The sequence below is a fragment of the Carcharodon carcharias genome, chromosome 15 (genome assembly GCF_017639515.1).
Source record: "Carcharodon carcharias isolate sCarCar2 chromosome 15, sCarCar2.pri, whole genome shotgun sequence".
In the NCBI taxonomy this organism is placed as follows: domain Eukaryota; kingdom Metazoa; phylum Chordata; class Chondrichthyes; order Lamniformes; family Lamnidae; genus Carcharodon; species Carcharodon carcharias.
This window is the reverse complement of record NC_054481.1, coordinates 43,365,672-43,384,695: the sequence shown is the minus strand read 5'-3', so window position 1 is coordinate 43,384,695 and position 19,024 is coordinate 43,365,672. Positions and strand designations below refer to the sequence as shown.

At 43.6% G+C, this 19,024-nt stretch overlaps 1 protein-coding gene across 7 annotated transcripts in view; it reads right to left on the bottom strand.

The window, feature by feature from the left end:
* Positions 1 to 19,024, bottom strand: part of tnrc18 (trinucleotide repeat containing 18) — a 161,728-nt gene that overhangs the window by 83,065 nt on the left and 59,639 nt on the right. For all 7 annotated transcript variants that reach the window (XM_041205765.1, XM_041205768.1, XM_041205767.1 and 4 more), the window contains 2 exons: positions 5,721 to 5,846; positions 244 to 2,067 (listed from right to left, as the gene is read on the bottom strand). In XM_041205765.1, coding sequence (XP_041061699.1) covers positions 244 to 2,067; positions 5,721 to 5,846 — 1,950 coding nt within the window. The remainder of the gene's footprint in view (positions 1 to 243; positions 2,068 to 5,720; positions 5,847 to 19,024) is intronic.

Below are 19,024 nucleotides of genomic sequence, written 5' to 3'. Positions count from 1 at the left end.
GCCTGGACAAGACCTGAAAGAGAGGAAGGCAGCCAGGGTGCTCACCCTAGACAGGCCACATCCCACCTCGACCGTGGATAGCTACCTTGGCCAGGCCCAGGGGCCAAGTCATGAGGTGGCTCCTCCAACCTGCAAGCTCTCCCCCTCCACTCCCACTTCTGCCTATGGAGTTCACAAGCGCCAAGGCATTCAAAGCTCAGTCAGGAAATACGGGTTCGTTCTACTGAGGGGCAATGTTCTTACCTTTCATGCTGTTCATAGAGAGTGACCGATCCCTGTCCATCACGCCGGCACCAGGTTTGCTGCTGTTGTCTTTTTGCCGGGCCACTGCCACTGCAATCCCCACAGGTGGATGCCTTACCTCCACCTCGCCTTGAGTTCCGCATCCATCCCTCCCGAATGATTTTGCACTCTCTGGCCTCTCTGGGTCCTTTTTGAGCTGTTTGTTCAGTTGTTGAAGTGGCAGGTGCTGTATCTTCGAAACACTGTGCTGATTAGAGTCAGTCTTCATGTTCCCGAGTCCACCAAATGGGCTCTTCTTACCGCTCCCAGGCCGCCCAGATGTTTCTTTAGCAAAGCTGCCGCTGTACTTTATTAAACTCTGCATGGCCGAAACCTCGCTGGGATTCCCCACCACAGCCGATCTTTGCAGGCTCGCTGGGTCCAGAAAAGACTTTTTTTGTTCCTCCTCAGCTCTGCTCCCATGGCCATGCTGCGCAGCCAATGCTGCCATTTGAGTGGTTGCATAGGTCGCCATTTCAAATGGCTTCCATTTTGGCTCGGGAGTGCCAGAACGCTTTAGCTGGGATTGTTCCAAATGCAGCCTTGTGACATCTACTCCATTAAAAACTTTTGAGGGATCCTTCAAACTGGATCTTTGGAATCGATCCCGCTCTTGTGTTCTGTGATCGACTTCAAAACCTGATCTCACCAAGTCTTTTGACGTGGCGCTACTTGAGTGTAAGTCTCTAGTTTCGGAGGGACTAAGGCCTGGTTTGTTCAAAAACAGTTCGGAGGTCATGGGCCTCTTTATTGCTAAAGAGTTGGACCTAATGACTGACCCTTCCTCCCTTGTATTGTCTACCCTTTTGCTATCTGGATGTACAGGCAAATCCTGTGTAACCATTAACCGGGAGGTATCCACCAGTGTCCTTTCAGAGGGGCATTGCAAAGTGCCTGCTCTGTCACCAGCTGCTCTGTTGATATCTTTGTCTTTATTTTTGTCACTTTTATTGTCTCTCGCCTGAGAAGCTATCTGAATGGGCCCATTTCTGTCCTCATAAAACCCAACCGAAGGCACAAAGGTAGGTGCAATAACTTTATGTTCCTTTCCTGGCTCCCTGGCAGTGGGGTAGATTGTGTAGATACTGGAATGGACAGGAAGAGGAGGGAATGTGCTAGAAGATGGCATCCGGGCTGTTTGAGAAGAGTGGGGTGATGGACAGCCACAGGAAACATGCAAAGTGCCAACTGAAGTCACCACGGTATCACACTTTCGGGTCTTTTCTGTGTGAACATGCAACAAAGGCCTCATGTTCTCATCATGCTTAACAGAGTCTTTGGAGCATCTGTCCTGTTCAGTGCCGGGAAGTCTTAATGAGGAACTGGAACCACTGTTACAATTACTAAGAGACAAGGTCTGCAAAGGATTTTTAGACTTTGGTTCTCCATTACCATTGCCCCGGTTTGGAGAGTGATTGGTAAGAACTGTAGAGTGATGCTCACTGACCTTGGCGGGTTTGTCAAGAAGATGAATCCTCCTATCATTATCAGTCCGTCCATCTTGTGTGAGGTCCACCACACTCCGGGGCCTAGATTCTTCCCGGGGCTTCTCTTTCTCCTTTTTAGCCATGCTTATGTTTACCTCAGTCCTATACATTTTCTCTTTCGAGTCTTTCGCAGGATACCTCTCCGACTCCTTTGAACTTTTGTGAGGATGGCACATTTCCTTTTCTCGCAGGATAGAACCTGATGTGTGATTGGATGTTGTCCTGGAGATGGTGGCTTGAGGGTGTGCTGTGCCATGAAGAGCTGGCTGTCCCGCATGGCTGTGTAAATAGAAGCCATCTGTAATAAAAACAAACAAAAACACGAAAGTCAGCTCAATAGAAAATGCAACAATGTCCTTGGTCTTTCGCGGTGTGCAGTAGTCATGGTTTCAGTCTGTTCAACTGGTGCATAAGTGAAACCAAAATGCTCAGTAGGTCAATTCACATCAGAGGAGTGCGCAGCAGTGTGTTTCAGGTCGATGACCTTTCATCACAGACTTCTGATGAGAAAGTCATTTACCTGAAGCATTGGGTTGAATTTCATGGAGGCTGCAGCCCCTGGACTCTTCATACCCACCCACTCCCCAAACAAGGCTCGGCCCTCAAAATGGACTGGATCACTCAGGAGGCTCCGCAACTGGGGCGGAGGCATGGACAGACAATCTGCCATGATGTTACAAAATATTAACTCTTGATCGTGTGGACCACTCCATAATGCATTGTACTTTAAGCGTCAGACACGAGCCTTTCATTTTTTAAAGCACCGTTGAGTTCCAATATGAGATGGCTTCAAAATGTCTTAGGCTGGGTCACAGAACCAACAAGTGAAACCCTTGCTCAGCCGACCTTCAGTTTGAGCTAATTAGGAGGAATTCTATTCATACTCAGCTGATGGATGGATGTAGCCCCTCCCTACAAAAAGTTCATTTCTCATCACAGCTTGGCATTGATCAATGAACATGGATAGAGTTTACAGCCCAAATGATTCCATTCTTCTAGCTAAAGGACATAAGGAATACAGGAGGCAGCTCCAATCTTGAGCTTAATGTGGATCTTTCGTTCAACCCTGTGTTTCAGTATAGCAGAACACAAATAACTGGATTCACATTTTCCTCCTTTTCAGATTTACTGGGAAGGCTCACATTTAGTGTGCTCCTTTATCTGAGGTGCTGTAACAAATGACTAGCCAAGGATACCTTGTGTCCTTAAGCTGCTTCACCAACACTAAGTCAGTGATGGATGCGATACATTTGCTTTCCTACTAGCAGTTAGGTTTCCAATAAATCTCCTGTCAATTTTGAGTCTTTGGAAAAAGTATAGTCAATTCCAGAAAAATTCATACTTGATTGAAGTCCGCAGATCCACTCCAATGTACAGCACTGAGATCCCAATCACTCTTACTACTGTTTGTAGAAATACTGATCAAGGCATGAAGGGTGGAAATTGGTATGTGTTGTGCCCATTTATTGGGCATAAAACTTTATAAAATAAAAATGTATTGGTCACAGATTATGCCAATTTGGCAGTGGGGTGCCCTGTACAGGAGTTGATCCCACCTAAATTCATGGGGGGTCCATTTGTTTCAGCATCCCAGCAGACACCTAACACAGGTGTTAGGCCCCTTGTATATGTAAATTAGGGGTCCAATGTGAAACAATCCCTTTCCAGGATTAGTTAGTGGTGCAACACTCAGGGTCCTTCAGCTAGCAATGAAAAGTAAGTTGGCTTTTTTCAAAATAAAATCTTTCCCAGGGAGCCTGGAGCAGCAACATTGCTTCCCCTAAATCTAGACATTACAATTTAGCTTCCCCTTCTGGGACTTACTCGAGGGCTGCTGCCAGCATAGCAACAGCCTAAAATTGGTATCTGTTTCACTGCCAAACTGCTTGGGGATACACAGCAGGTGTCCTCAGCTTGTTGGTCTAATATAATTGAGGCCCAATTTTGGTCAGGCCTCAGGCCTAGCTGTTCCAGCACAGTGATTGCTCCCTGTGCCCAGTTTGTGCCGGCAGGCATGTTTTATGCATTTCTTAACCTTCTAAGATTCTAGTCTTAATGATTTAAAAAAAATACCACTTTGCTCCAATTATCCATCCCTTCAATATTTGGGGAGTGTAAATGATATAAGTTTTAAAATATCACCTAAGGAGATCTACACAACCTAGACTAATTTTGAGTGGAAACTGAAAAGTGCTGGAAATCCACAGCAGATTTATGAGAAAGATAAATTAATCTCAAGGGTGCCAGTCAAAATATTAACCAATCATTCGGTTTCTGTTGCTGACTCATCTGCTTTGCCTTTAATGTTTAATTTTTTTTCCCTTGTTCATCCAGTTTATTTTTCCTGCTCCTCAGTGTCACCATCTTCAAAATGAGCATTTTGATTCCATGGCAAAATGGGGGGAAAATATATATTTTATGAGGGCAAACTAACATTGGACGCGTTAGTGTTTTAATTTGGAAAGTTAAATGTGGGTGAGCAAGAATCTCGAACCAAGTATTTCTCAATAAACCAGCGAATGGTACAATTCTCGTGGGATTTGCACTTCTAACTATTAAATGATAGCATTTGCAATGAAGTCGAGTTAAAACATTCTGAAGCAAACTATCTTAACAGATCTTGGCATATGCTCCCACTGAGAAACAATGGACACCATTGCCAACAATACGTGTGGCCCTGAGCAAAATATTATTTGCATAAACACTGATGTTATCATCATTCTTAATAGAACAAAGCACCTATAGTAAGGTGCCTTTGCTACCTACAGAGGGATTTCACAACTCACCCATGCAAAACACTGTATAAGTTTCATTATTAAATCATTCATTTAAAAACATGGGTTTTAGAACGTCAAGCCAGATCATGAAAAGACTTTGCCAAGCTCAATTCCTTTTGGCTTACGGCCTTATCTGAATCCCAAAACTATACATCAAACATAAATATACAATCAGAAAAGGCCTTTTGCCCCACTAGATTTCCTCCTGTTAAACAGACCTTGCATACGCCACGCTAATGTAGTCTCTCCCCAACTTGCTTAATCTCCTGGAGAGATGTCACTAATCAGAGGTTTGGCTTCCAAGATGTCAATGCTCTGTTAATTTTCTCTGACTCCTATTCCCCAAGGTCATCAAGCAGGATTCCCAGGACATCAATCTAACATTGCAATCCATATCATTCGACCCTGACTGCTTACATTGATGAGATTCCCCAGGTACCAAAAGAACTGGAACTTAGTGATTATTTGTGAAGGTATCAACTGTCTATCTTTACATTTTTCAATTCCATTCTAAACCATATAGACATACAACTCTTATTTTCAGCTTGTTAGCTACATGGTGTTTCTTCATACATCTACTATCCTCTAGGCAGAAAAATACCTTCTGGTCTACCGGACTTGAGCCCTGCCAGTTATTTGCCCCATTTACCTTCCATTTGCACAGCCCCAATTAAATGATCTGCCTACAACGACATAATCTGTGATTTCCAGCATTTCAAGATTTAGACTGCATCCCCTTTCAATATTTCTTTCTTGGATGAAAAAGACTTACATCCTCTGGTCATAAATAAGAATTTTGGATGTTAGTCAATAATTGTTGTTAATCGGCTCCAGGCGGTCTATTGCTACATGGACCAAGGCTTCTTAAAATCCTGACGTCAGTTCCACATGACAGTCTGCCAGACTAGAATTATCGCATTGGACTTATTAACCAACCATGAAAGATACTGTTCATCAAGCATTGGTTTACAGATGGAACCAGGTGGGAATGGTAACAAATGACATTGAACAAGAGGTCTGGGTCCATTATTCTTCCATTCTGGAGCAATTCATAAATCAAACCTTATCCAATCAAAGCACCAATGGGTTAGTTTCCCAATTTCAGAATAGCTTGATGGACAAAAAGAGGGAAGTGATGAAGTAAGAGATGCGTGAACAAATAATTGACACTGACCTTTCTGAGACTCAAACAGGCTATGCTGGCTGAGCTGGGCTAGAATTGGACTGCCATTGCTCGGGTGCTCCAAGTGGCTGAGCGGAATATAAGGAGGATAAAGGCTGCTTGATAGGTGCGAATAACCTGAAAAAGTGAAGAACAAGATTTTACTTATACATCAGGTGGCAAACATCACTCAAATTTGACATTAATGCATTTGAATTTCACATTAGACCTAGTATTGAGTAAGTATTTTTAGAATCAGATTAGATTCCTGTTGTGAGGCTCTGATCCTTTAATAATATTCCTTTAGTAATATATATTGCCTTTCACAGCCTCAGGACACCCAAAGTGCTTTGCAGCCTATGAAGTATTTTTGAAGTGTAGTTACTGTTGTAACAGGAAATGTGGCAGCCAGTTTACACACAGCAAGATCCCACAAGCAGCAATGTTACAATGATGAGATAATCTCTTTTAATGATGCTGGGTGAAAGATAGATACTGGCCAGGAAACTGGGGAGAGCTCCCTTGCTCTGCTTTGAAACACTGCCAGGGATCTTTTCCACCCACCTGAGGGGGCAGACCAGGATCTTGGTTTGAGGACTCATCAAAAAGATGGCAGCTCCAACAGTTCAGCACTCCCTCAGTACTGCAGTGAAACGTCAGCCCGGATTTTGTGCTAAAGTCTCTGAAGTGGGACTGTTTGGGAGAGTGAAATGTTTTCATCACCAAAATTTGAGTGTGCAGCAAAACAAAAAATCTCTGGACTGAATACAAACAAAACAATGCCAAAAATGTTCTTTTTGTTGGGGATCACTTTTTTTTAAAACCAGGAAGAGATGAAAAGTGACTTCTCCTGGATAAAGCAATCTGAGGCAGAAATTCAAAATGGAGTGAGCTATTTCATAAAAGCACTTCACTCAAACTCTAACCCTTCAGGTTGTTTACCATAATATAAAATTAGTTGCAGTTGCTTCCAAAAAGCTACTATGTTAATTGGACAGGGTCTTTTTTTGGGGGGGTGGTGGTTGGGACTTGAATCAATGAAGCAAATAATTTACAAACTGCTCCCTTCCCAGGCACATGGCAATCACATTAACATGAAGCTGTTCAGTAATACAAATTAGGCACTTTGTCAGACCTGCCAATAGACTGTCCTATCTGCAGTGGGGCCCAGATGATGAAAGATGGGGTGGGGTATAAGGAGGCTAAAAGTTCAAAGGTCAGGTCACTCAGTTTAGACAAGTATTAGCGAGGGGCAGAGTAAATGTTTGACATCAACTATTTACAAAGCTATGTGCGAGGAAGACTCAACAGAGACCTATCTTATGTTCTCAGCGTAGAGGTTGGCAAGACCTACCTCGTCAGTTCACCGCGATGAACCACTTACTCACAAAGTAGAGCTGGAGCAAGTTGGGCTTTTACTGATGCACCACCTTATTTTGTCCCTCAAAAATAAAGCCTTTGAGTGACAGCTTTATACTGCGCTCATTAATATCTCCGCACTCAAGGAAAGCATCCCAGGGCTCACTCGAAGGATTCCAAATGCCAAACAAAGTTGACAGCTGAATCCAACTAGCCTGGATCAAGGAACCACAAGAGTCCTCATAGGTTCTAGTTCACAGAACCAGAAACTACTTAGCAGTCTTTTGTTGCACTGTGAATTTTATAATCCACTGGCTAGAGCTCATCTGGAGCGCTGTGTCCAATTCTTTTTTTTTATTCATTCATGGGATGAGGGCTTTGCTGGCTGGGTCAGTATTTATTGCCCAGCCCTGGTTGCCCTTGAGAAGGTGGTGGTGAGCTGCCTTCTTGAACCACTGCAGTCCATGTGGTGTAGGTACACCCACAGTGCTGTTAGGGAGGGAGTTCCAGGATTTTGACCTAGCGACAATGAAGGAACAGCGATATATTTCCAAGTCAGGTTGATGAGTGGCTTGGAACACCACACTTTAGAAAGGATGTCAAGGCCTTGGAGAGGGTGTGGAAGAGATTTACTAGAATGGTACCAGGGAGGATAGGCTTCAGTTATATGGAGATGCTGGGGTTGTTTTCCTTAGGATAGAGAAGGTTATGACAGACTTAATAGAGGTGTTCAAAATTATGTAAGGCTTTGAGAAGAATAAATAAGGAGAAACTGTTCCCCTTGGCTGGAGAGTAGATAAACAGAGGACACAGATTTAGGCCAATTGGCAAAAAGGCTAGGGGCAGATGAGGAGAAGAGTTTTTACGGTGTGAGTGGTTACGATCTGGAAGGCACTGCCTGAAAAGATGGAGAAAGTAAATTCATTTGTAACTTGCAAAAGGCAATTGGATATATATATATGAAAATGCAGTTCTATGTTCAAAGAGCAGCTAGATGGAACCAATTAGATAACTAATTAGTTATCTAATGGAACTAATTAGATAGCTCTTTCAATACACCAGCTCAGGCACACTGGGCCAAATGGTATCCTTCTGTGCTGCATCGTTCTATGGTTGGGCTTCGGGCTGCTTCATTCGATATTCGGAACAAATAAAAGTGCAGTTCGGTGCATTGCCCCTTGCAAGTAGGATATCACTTTCAGCATAAACTAGGCACATTGTCCAGTCAACAACTAAGTTTATCATTTTTTTAAAATTCCTTCATGGGATGTGGGTGTCACTGACCAGTGTTTGTTGCCCATCCTTAAGTGCCCTTAAACTGAGTCGGACTAGTAATCCAGAGAACCGGGATAATGCTCTGGGGACCTGGGTTCGAATCCTGCCATGGCAGATAGTGGAATTTGAACTCAATAAAAAAAAGTCTGGAATTAAAAAGTCTTATGGTGACCATGAAACCATTGCTGATTATTGTAAAAAAAACACCTGGTTCACTAATGTCTCTGAGAAAAGGAAATCTGCTGTCCTCACCCGGTCTGACCTACATGTGACTCCAGACCCATGGCAGTGTGGTTGACTCTTAAATGCCCTCCAAAATAGCTTAGCTTGCTTGGCTATTTCAGAGGGCTGTTAAGAGTCAACCACATGGCTGAGGGTCTGGAGCCACATGTAAGTCAGACCAGGTGAGGATGGCAGATTTCCTTCCCTGAAAGACATTAGTGAACTAGAAGGGTTTTATGATAATTGATGATAGTTTCATGGTCACCATTACTAAGACTAGCTTTCAATTCCAGACTATTTTATTGATTGAATTTAAATTCCACCAGCTGCTATGGTGGGATTTGAACCTGTGCCCACTAGGCATTACTCTGGGCCTCTGGATTACTAGTCCAGTAACATGGGCCAAGATTTAACAGTCCTGCTTATGGCAGGAAAAGAAAATTTGAAGGGGCAGCCAAATGTCCATTGAATTTCGGTGAGACCAGAAAAGCTCACCCATCATCACTACGTCACCGCCTCCCCTTGAATCATGGACAAATAATATTAGAGCAAGTGTATAATTAGCTATCCCACTCAGAAAAGGATGGTTTAGTTTATGGGAAGCATGATAGGATTATAGATGCCCCCATGAGGCTCTTTGTCAGTAGCACGCTCAAAACCAGGGACTATGGCTGCCAAAAGATTTTCTTCCACTTTCCATCGAAACTGCAGCAGAAAGAAATAATCCCATAAACGGAGATTCCAAAATGAGGTAGGCTTTTACAAAAAGAAAATAAGAAAAACAAATATGGAATCATCTAGGAAGTTTATTTGACTTGAGGTTGCTTCAGGATTATGTGGTCTAACATTATGTAGACAAAACCGACCGAAATCTCCCCTTCTCCTCAAAGTGCTCTGCATTGTCAGGTTCCTTTAGTCTGCATCCCAGCACTCCAGCTCCAGGCAACGCAAGGCATCAAATATGTAACATCTGCTTACTGAGGTATCCCTTGCAACTACTCTTGGTAGTCTGATTAAACTTTTTTTTAGAAAAAAGAAATGCAGGTTGGTCTTATTCACTCTTCTTTTAGTAAAGGAAAATATCCTTTCAAATTAACATGTGTCTTAATATTCTTTTAAAGGAGATGGTGTAGCAGTCAGTGGTCACATAAACCTTCCCTAGAAAAGAAAATCCATTTCTCTCACAATATTAGCTTGATTCCCCAAGTGCAGGTTGTAAATCACTGAGTGCCAGATGTTTCACATTGTGCCATACATTGTCACACAAATCAGCAGCTCAGGAAGGCAACTATGAGGTCTGCAGTTTTACTAATGATTTTAAAGCTCCTCCGATTAAATACTAATTTAAAGAGGCCCGATCATCTGGGAGAGTGCTTTGCAAATACAGGCATTGGCCAGTGTGTCATTTGTCTTTGCCAATTTTTTTCTGCTAATTTATCAAATGAGGCTGCAACAGTCCATTGCAGGATATTCTCACAGCTTTTTGTTAGTGAAATGCAGCCTCTCATACAATCACAGAGCGCAAAAGGAGACCATTCAGCCCATTGTGCCTGTGCCAGCTCCTTGAAAGTGCTATCCAAATTAGACCCACTCCCCGTTGCTCCATAGAGGTTGAAGTGAATAGCATAGATGCACCAAAGGGGAAGCTAGATATGTAAATGAGGGAGAAAGATATAGAAGGATATGTTGAGGGAGGATGTCCAGCATAAATCAGTTAGATTGAATGGTCTGTTTCCGTCTTGTAAATTCCATGTGACTCTATGCAAGTAATCACCCAATTCTTTTCTGGAAATTGCTGTTGAATCTGCTTGCATCATCCTTTCCGGCAAAACATTCCAGATTCTAATATCTTTCTATGTAAAGAAAATGCCTTCTCATCTCAACTCTGGTTCTTTTGCCAATTATTTAAATCTGCATTCTCTGGTTACCAACACTTCCGTTGATGGAAAGAGTTTCTGCTTAATTCCACTATCAAAACCCACCGAAAATTTTATCCACCTAAATCTTCCCTTCTCTGCTCTAAGCAGAACAATCTCAGCTTCTCTTGTCTCTCTACCTAACCGAAGTTCCTCACCCCTGGTAGCCATTCTAGTCTGGGGGTGCAACACCAGAATGGAGAGTGAATGATCTTGGGCTGCACTGTACCAGTTCCACTATCAGGCTTTGAAGCAGTCCTTCAGCTGTCCTGTATGGCCTCTGGGCCAAAGAACAATGTACACCACAGGGAGACTGAATGGAAAAAAAGAGGAAGGGGTGGGGAATAGAAATCTGCAGAAATTGTGATAAACGCCCATTGATTCTGGTCAAAACATTATTTGCTTTTTCAAAAACTCCATAGTGCTGAAGTCCAATAAAAGAAATAAGCTGCCCCTATTATTTCAACTATAATGAACTGCTTCCTTTACATAAAAAAATTGCTAATCACATGATCAGAATAATTGGTTATTTTTAGTTTTGCACAATTGCCCATGCCACTGTTAGAACAAGATACTATAACACATTGGAGACCACAGGAGAATCAGTGACATTTTTAATCCGATTTAGTTAGAGAAAAATCTAAAGAAAATAAATTACATTAGATTTGTCTAATTGGATTCAGTGTTCATTACTGACGATGAATAAAAGTTCTCTTTGGGAAAAAATATTCTCCCTCCTCACAGGCTTGTGGTGGGTTCAGTTCCTGTGCTCACTGGTGAGCTTCCATATTGAGTAGCAGCAACCATGGAAGCCCTGCATGGCCTGACTAACAAGCCTGCATACCCGCCAGCAGGAATGGCTGGAAAGCCATCAGTACCAGGAACCTCGGATGATTTCCCACTCCTTAATCCTGGGGTAATGAGGTCGCTTGTCACATGCCGCTGGATACCTAGGATGAGATCGAATAACCCAGCACAGTTCTGGGTCAAACTTGAAGCATACACTTTAATTTGGCTTTTTGTGGCTATTAGATATTAGCATGATCACATTTGCAAAAAGTAATTTCCAATATTAAAAATGTATTTATCTTTCATACTGGCATCAATGGCACTACTATTAAAGATAAGATGATTTTTTAAAACTGCAGGTCAGTTATTTGTTGGGAACTACACCTCAATGGAAATAAATAATAAAAGTAGGGAACATCTGCATTTTTTTGTAAAAAAATTGGGATTTACTTTCTCTTAATAGATTCAATCGGAAACAAGTGCTTTAATTTTATTTAAACCGTGCTTCATGTGGGCCATTATTTACAATAGAAAAACAGTCAGGTGCCAAGGGTGGGAAAGGGTCAAACTTCATAAACAAACCTTACTGCTGGTAAGGGGTTAAAGCAAAATGTGTTACAACCTGCCTGATTTTTCAAGAGCCAAAGATGGCACTGATTATACATTCTGCACGTCTCAGATTTGTCCTCCGGTTATCTGCTTTGCTGAGCTAAAGAACAATCATTTTGGTCCCAAAGGGGCAATTTTAAACTCAGGATTAAAACCCAATTTCCTACTCCCAGTGTTTACGTTAGCAGGAAGTGCATTTATGTCAACCACTGAGTTTAGGTGTGCCATCCGTGAAACAATCTCTCCCCAACCCAGAATGGATTAGAGGTTCAATTTAAACTTTAATAGGAAGAATAAACCTTGGAAAATCCAAAGAGGGGAGGTGATAGATGTCTCCACAGCACCTTGTAAACCGCCTGCTCCCTCTCTCCCCTCAGGCTGTCTCAATCTGTAGGCCAGAGAATGTGGGGGGAGGGGAGGGGATTAAGAACAGCTGTCACTGCAACTCAATCTGAAATCATTCCCCATCGATCTGTAAGGAGAGTGCTTGTTTTGCTAACGGACACAGAATCATATTTTAATTACACACACATTTTTAAGTTTGTCAGCCGTCTTAGAGGTAGCCCTCTAGTAGAACCGGGTATATGTAAATAACTGACAGTCATATTGTGGCATTGCGGGTTAACCTGGTGCCACTTTATTGGTTCAAATTGGTTGGAAACCAGAAGTGGCACTATCTTGGCAATAGGGGGCACTCTTTCAGAGGTTGATATTCCTAGTAAATCACGACTCTGATTTACAACATTTGTACAATGTTCAAAAGGTCAAACACTGAATTTTTACCTCAGACACTGGCTAGATTCAAGCCCGCCTCTCTGAATGACATTAGTTTAAGAAGGAACATTGGAAAGAGTGAGGTTGAAGGGCCATTGACAATAATTCATCTGACACCATAACGGTAAACATTTAAAACAATTCCAACTAGCGGTTCAGTTGAAATACTTTTCACACTCACACTTAAGAAACAAATTTAAAGGATTCTATGGGGTAGATAAAGAGAATCTCTGGTGAAGGAGTCCAGATCAAGGAAAGTTTTCTTAAAATTAGGACCAGGCTGTTCAAGGTATAAAATAGTTCTTCACAAAAAGAAAATCTAGAATTGTCTCTCCCTAAAAATTGCTAAAGCTGGGGGTCAATTGAATATTTCAAACTGAGATTGATAGATTGCTGTAGGGCATGGGTATGGCACCAAGGCGAATAGTACCATGGAGGTAAGATATAAATCAACCATGATCTAATTGAATGTGGGACATGCTAGAAGGGTTGAATAGTCTCCTCCTGTAATGTTATATCTCTTTGAAGATTCATGATTATAAGATGGTAACTAAGGGCAAAAGGCCCAGTTATTGGTGCAGTGTTAGGCGGAAATGGGGGCAAGGATGGTTGAAGCTGTTATTATAAGGTGGTTTTCACTTGATGCCATGAAAGGCAGATGACCACTTCTTTCACCATTTGTGGCACTCATCAGTATAAAATGAATCCACCCAACAGCAGATTCAAACTCCCCTGGGCCTTCTGCCTTGATCTGGCAAGACAGAAAATAAACAGGGACTATTAGGGCACAGAGCTCCCAGGTTCTGTTTGAGGGCCGATGGGTACATTGTCCTGTTTATAATATAAAAGTGCTGATAGTCCACTTCATACAGAACTTGAGGAAACTGTTCCCACTACCATATTCTATTAGTAACTCAGTGGAACATTTAAAGATTTATATAAAAGGCTGCCTTTATGTCAGTGTAGTAATTGAGGGCACAACACACACTGGATCAGTGGAGAAGTCAAATTACAATGGATGTAAAAGAACGTCACCAGTCGCTTTCTCAAAAAGAACAGCTGGATTTCTGCAGCCCCCTTGGCCTTGACATGTCATGGGTCGTTAACGGCAGCATTCCCAATGAACAATACCTACTGTGAACGAAAAAAAACCCTCTGGAAATATCTGGAGAAGTTAGCCTATATACTCTATTTTAGACTCTCTCTCCTCTCCTGCACCCAACAGTCCTTCATGAAATTTTTATGGCCACCTCGGCTTTACAGTCTTCAGATGGAAAAGAAACAAATAGGAGACACAATTCAAGCCCCTGTTAAATGAGAAACAGAAACCATTGAGCCATCAACCATGGTTTGGTGAGTGGAGTGGGGTGGGGTGGGGGGAGGGTGTAGGTAGCAGCTCATCTCTGAGTCCAACGTTGTAGGTTTAGCCCGCACTCTAGACATGGAAACATAATCTAAGCTGACTCTCCACTGCAGGACTGAGAGAGGGTGCAGCACTGTTAGAGGTGTAATCTTTCTGAAGAGACTTTAAACCATGGCCCTGTTTGCCCTTTTGGGTGGATGTAAAAGATTCCACAACACTATTCAAAGAGCAGCAGAGTTTTCCCTGGTGTCCTGGCCAATGTTTATCCCTTAACCAACACTTCTATTTATGGGAGCTTGCTGTGCTCAAATTGGTTGCTGCATTTCCTTCAGACCACATCATTGGATTTAAAGCACCTTGGGACATCCTGAGATTTTAAGAAGGTGCTTAATGGGCTGTAAGACAGGGCAAAGGGAATGGGAGATGCACCAGAAGCCAGAGGTGGGGGAACACAGTTCTCAAGAGGTTTGAACAGCTGGAGGTCGGAGAGGTGGAGAGGAGAGGGGCAGTGGAGGGATCTGAACATGGGCCTGAGACTTTTAAGTTGGTGCTGTGGTTGGGAGCCATTGTACAGAGCATAAGGGGTGATGGGTGAATGGGACTTTGGACACATCATACAGGTGAATTGAACTTTATGAATGGGAGGCTGGCCAATGCAGCATTAGAATAGTCAAGTGTGGAATTGGCAATGGCATGGACGAGGGTTTTGGTTGACGCAGGAGCGGAGACTAGCAATATTATGGAGGTGGAAGTAGACGATCTTTGTAATGGAGAGGTTATCTTTTGTAACTCTTTCGAGTACAAACCTGTTTCCATCTGTTTCAGATGAAGTTACATTGTTTCATAGTTTGCCATAGTGAGATTTGAACTCTTGATCTTGGGGTAACAAACCCAGTACCATAACCACTTGGCTATTTAGGCCAAGCCAATGGAGAGGTTATGGGGCCCGAATCGCAGCTCAGAGTAAAATAGGACATCAAAGCTCTGACTGATTGGCTTCAACCTGAAACAATGATCACAGATAGACATGAAATTAATTGGCGCTGAGGGTACAGAGTCTGCGATGAGGGCCAACGTCAATTGCTTTCATCTTCCAAATATCTGATTTGAGGAGTTGCTGCTCATCTAGGACTGGAGGGTGAACAAGCAGGCTGGTTAAACAGAGACAGTGGGGGGAGGTGGTGGGGAAATAGGGCTTGGTGTTATCAGTGCAAAAGTAGAACATGACAGGAAGGGGAGAATTTTCCCAGCCTTGTGGAGATGTTGGGGCAGGGGGGAGATTTTATGGTGACAACGGGAATCTCAGCCACCGGCTGGAGAGCCAATCGGGCAATTAACAGGCAATCGGTGGGCCTTCCATGGGACCAAGGACCCTGAGGGTGGGAAGTCCTGCCTGCCAAGAGCTTCTGGCCAATTACAGGCTGGCAACTCTTTGGCTCAGCAGTGCTGCTGGGGAGGCAGTGGCTGCTGCCAGAATAACATCTATGGGGGCCGAGGATTATGGAGCAACCCAGGCCAGAAGTAAGTGATGGTGGGGGGGGGGTTTCGCAAGGCGGAGGCCGCAGGGGAATGGGTGTAGGGGGTTGACATCAAGAGTAGGGGGTGGCTCTCAGCATGACTCCTCCCACTCCCCGATGCCGGGTCCCTTGTTCAGGCATTGAGTACCTTTGAATGAGGGACCTGCACAGATTTGCTTGTTGTGCTCCCGCATGGCAGCAGGCACACCTGCTGCTGGTTTAATATCGGCAGCAGTGGGATGGGGCCCTTAAGTGGTCATCAATTGGCCACTTAAGGGCTTCAATTGGCAGCAGGATGGGAAGGCCAACCATGGTCCTTCCCGCCACGGAACTAATTGGGGCAGGAGTGGGAAGGTGATGATGTCCCCACCTGCCCCCCTCCTGCCTGATTAAATGAACCCCTGACCTACCCCTCCCCCAGCTATCAAACCCATCATGGAGACAACATTAAATTTGGCGCGTGCAGGTGGTTTTGGAAGCAGTGGGGTGTTGGTGCTGGGAAAATTGCATCAGGATCGGCTTCCTGTCAGCTTCCCACATCCTCGTGCTTTTCCTGGAGGTGCAGCAGTAGTGGGAATGAAATCAAGTTCATTAAAGACCACTTAATGGTGATGATCGTAGCAGCAGAACAACCAGTATTGGGTGCGTTCCCCGTTGTGTCTGAAACTCACCAAGTGACAGGAGGCGGCTACTCAGCGGGAGGTCGAGGCTGAGTCACAGTTGAGGGAGATGGAAATGTTTCCAGCACAAAATGGCCAGGCTGCTGCCTTCCCATGTCATAGCCTTGCCACTGAGTGAGGACGCCCTGCAGGTGAATGTCTCCAGTCATCATGGGCCTAATGAGGTTTTAGCCACTCCCCAGATCCAGATGGGGCCTCCAGTGTTTCCCTGTCGCTCCCTGACCCTCAGTAGCACTCCCACTGGTCACACAGTCCTGATTTCTGCCTTTGGAACCTGCCTGCTGTGCCTAAATTGAACAATGAATGCACAGGCAACCTGTAAATTGGGCTGCCCTGATAAAATTCAGCCAGATTAAGGCGTACTGCCGCCTTGAGCAGGTTCCTGGTGCTCATGGCAAAATTCAGCCCCATGATTTTGGAAGATGGCGGCAAGGGGACAACATGCTAGTGAAGACGAGCAGGGGGTGTCAAGTGTAGCTTACTCCAGAGGTATTGGTACAGGAGTGGGAAGGGAAGATGGAAGTGGAGATGTTATAGCTGTGTCTTGACAAGTGAGGCTGGAACCAAGTGAGGGAATCCCGTCTAATTATTAAATGGAGGAGAGATATTGGAGGACGATGGTGTAGTCAATTGTGTCAAAGCCTGCAAAGAGGTCAAGAAGGATGAGGCGGATGTGTGCATCAGAGAGGATGTGGTTTCCTGGTAACTATCCAGCGACTCCTGCTAGGACAGCGCTCACAAATGTCAAGTGAAGACAGGGTCAGGCGTAGTTGGGCTGACACCATGGTTGCACAGCTGTGCCAACTCACTATCTTTGCTGGCAGCTTGGCTGAGTTATTGAGCAACTGAGCAGTTGATGTAAACGTACTCCAGCATGAGTCAGTGCCTTTGGGAAAGGAGCAATCGGAATGGGAAAAAAAGCTGGTATTCTTCTAGCGCCGCATCATGTTTTTGCAGTAAGACATTAAATAAAATTCAGGTCTAGAGCCAGAGTAATACCGTGTTCCTCGGATAGTTTCCATTATAAAATGCGACAGGCCGTTTTTAATGTGAACACAGTAATATATTAGTATCACAGTGAGTGAACCCCACTTGGTGTACTCAGCTGCGTACTCAGTCAAGACATAAGTTGACTGCCAAGCTAATGAAAAGCAAAGATCCAAGCTCCGTTTCTAGGTTTGTTCACTTGGCACTATCCTGTCCTTGCTACCCTGTAAAACAGGCCCCAGATAGCCAAAGGCAACTGCATGCATCACTGCAACTGCCTTCACAATGGTTCACCGGGAACAAGTTAGAGCTTTGATTTCTGAAAATGCTAATTGCCCAATTCAGGAACAGAGCGCAGCCCTAGAAATTCTGAGCTACAGCCCAACACAAGTCCTTCGAGCAACCCAGTTTGATTCAGCAATCCTGGTCCTTCCAAATACTCTCTCAGAATCAGAGTTTCAGAATCAATGGAGCCCTACTTACTCATACTTATAATTAAGCAACCACCTACTAAATCTAAAATCAGTGGTATAGACTATAATTTGTTTTATAACGTTATTAATAGTAACTCATCAAAAATCGGCATGTGCAATGGTAACACTAACAACATCATAAACCAATCACCACAATTCTCACTCAGTACTTATAAATGCAACATGACTGGTGGAACTGAAAACACCACAGTTCAAGTGGAATCCCACAGTCAGCTGTGCAGGAGTGAAGGGGTTAATTCCATTTTTAGATTGCTTCACAGACGGATGGATTGTATTTGAATAGAGAAATGGGGTTCGTTACAATAAGTGCATGAGTCATTGCTAAACAACAGAAAGCTTGGCCTGAGTTGACTCTGATTCACCGTTTGCCAACCACACCTATTTTTTTTTTTATTTTGAATGGCAAAGTAAACTCAACAAAGCAGGGAAAGACCAGATTTGGCTTGAGCAAATGGCATCTCTGCTGCGAAAACAAGACCTTTTTAGTTATTACGGCTGTTTTACTACCCCTTCAGTAACTCATCTCAGCTCTTCTCTCACTCTATTCTACAGCCACCTAATCAGCTGGCTGACCAGATTCACATTCAGATTTCGTAAAACTAAATGACCCAGTGGAACTAAAATTCAGTGCTGACCACAAATGTAGGATTCACTCCCAAAGCAACTCAGGTGTTGGGTGTGCACCAACAGGTACGAACAAGGTTCCTTCTGAAATCCCAGCCTAAGCACTGGCTCCTGGTTGAGCCATTGTCAAGGATCTTCAGGGGTGGAAGTAAAAGAATCTTAGAGAGGTGGTGCAGGGAATGAAAATTATTTTAATTTTTCACTTGTGCAGTGACTTAAAGAAAATTTTCCATTGAACATACTTCACAGGAAGAGGCCATTCGGCCCAATAGGTCAATGCTGGTGTTTATGCTCCATATGAGCCTTCTCTCACCCCTCTTCATTTCACCCAATCTGCATAGCCTTCTACTCCTTTCTCCTTAGTGAATTTAACTAGCTTTCCCTTAAATGTATCTATACCATTTGCCTCAACTATTCCATTGGTAGCAAGTTCCACATTCTAACCACTCCCTGGGTAAAGAAGTTCCTCCTGAATCTCTTACTGGATTTATTAATTATTCTTATAATTATGGTCCCTAGTTTTGGATTCCCCACAAGTGGAAACATCTTCTCCATGCCTATTATTTTGTTAGACCAGAGGTTGGGATTTCTGCACAGTGGCTCATCCTCAGTCTCTATGTCATTGGTTGACAAGACACAAGTCAGGGGTATGATGGGACACACCTCATTTGTCTGGACGAATGCAGAAACAACAACACACAAGCCAT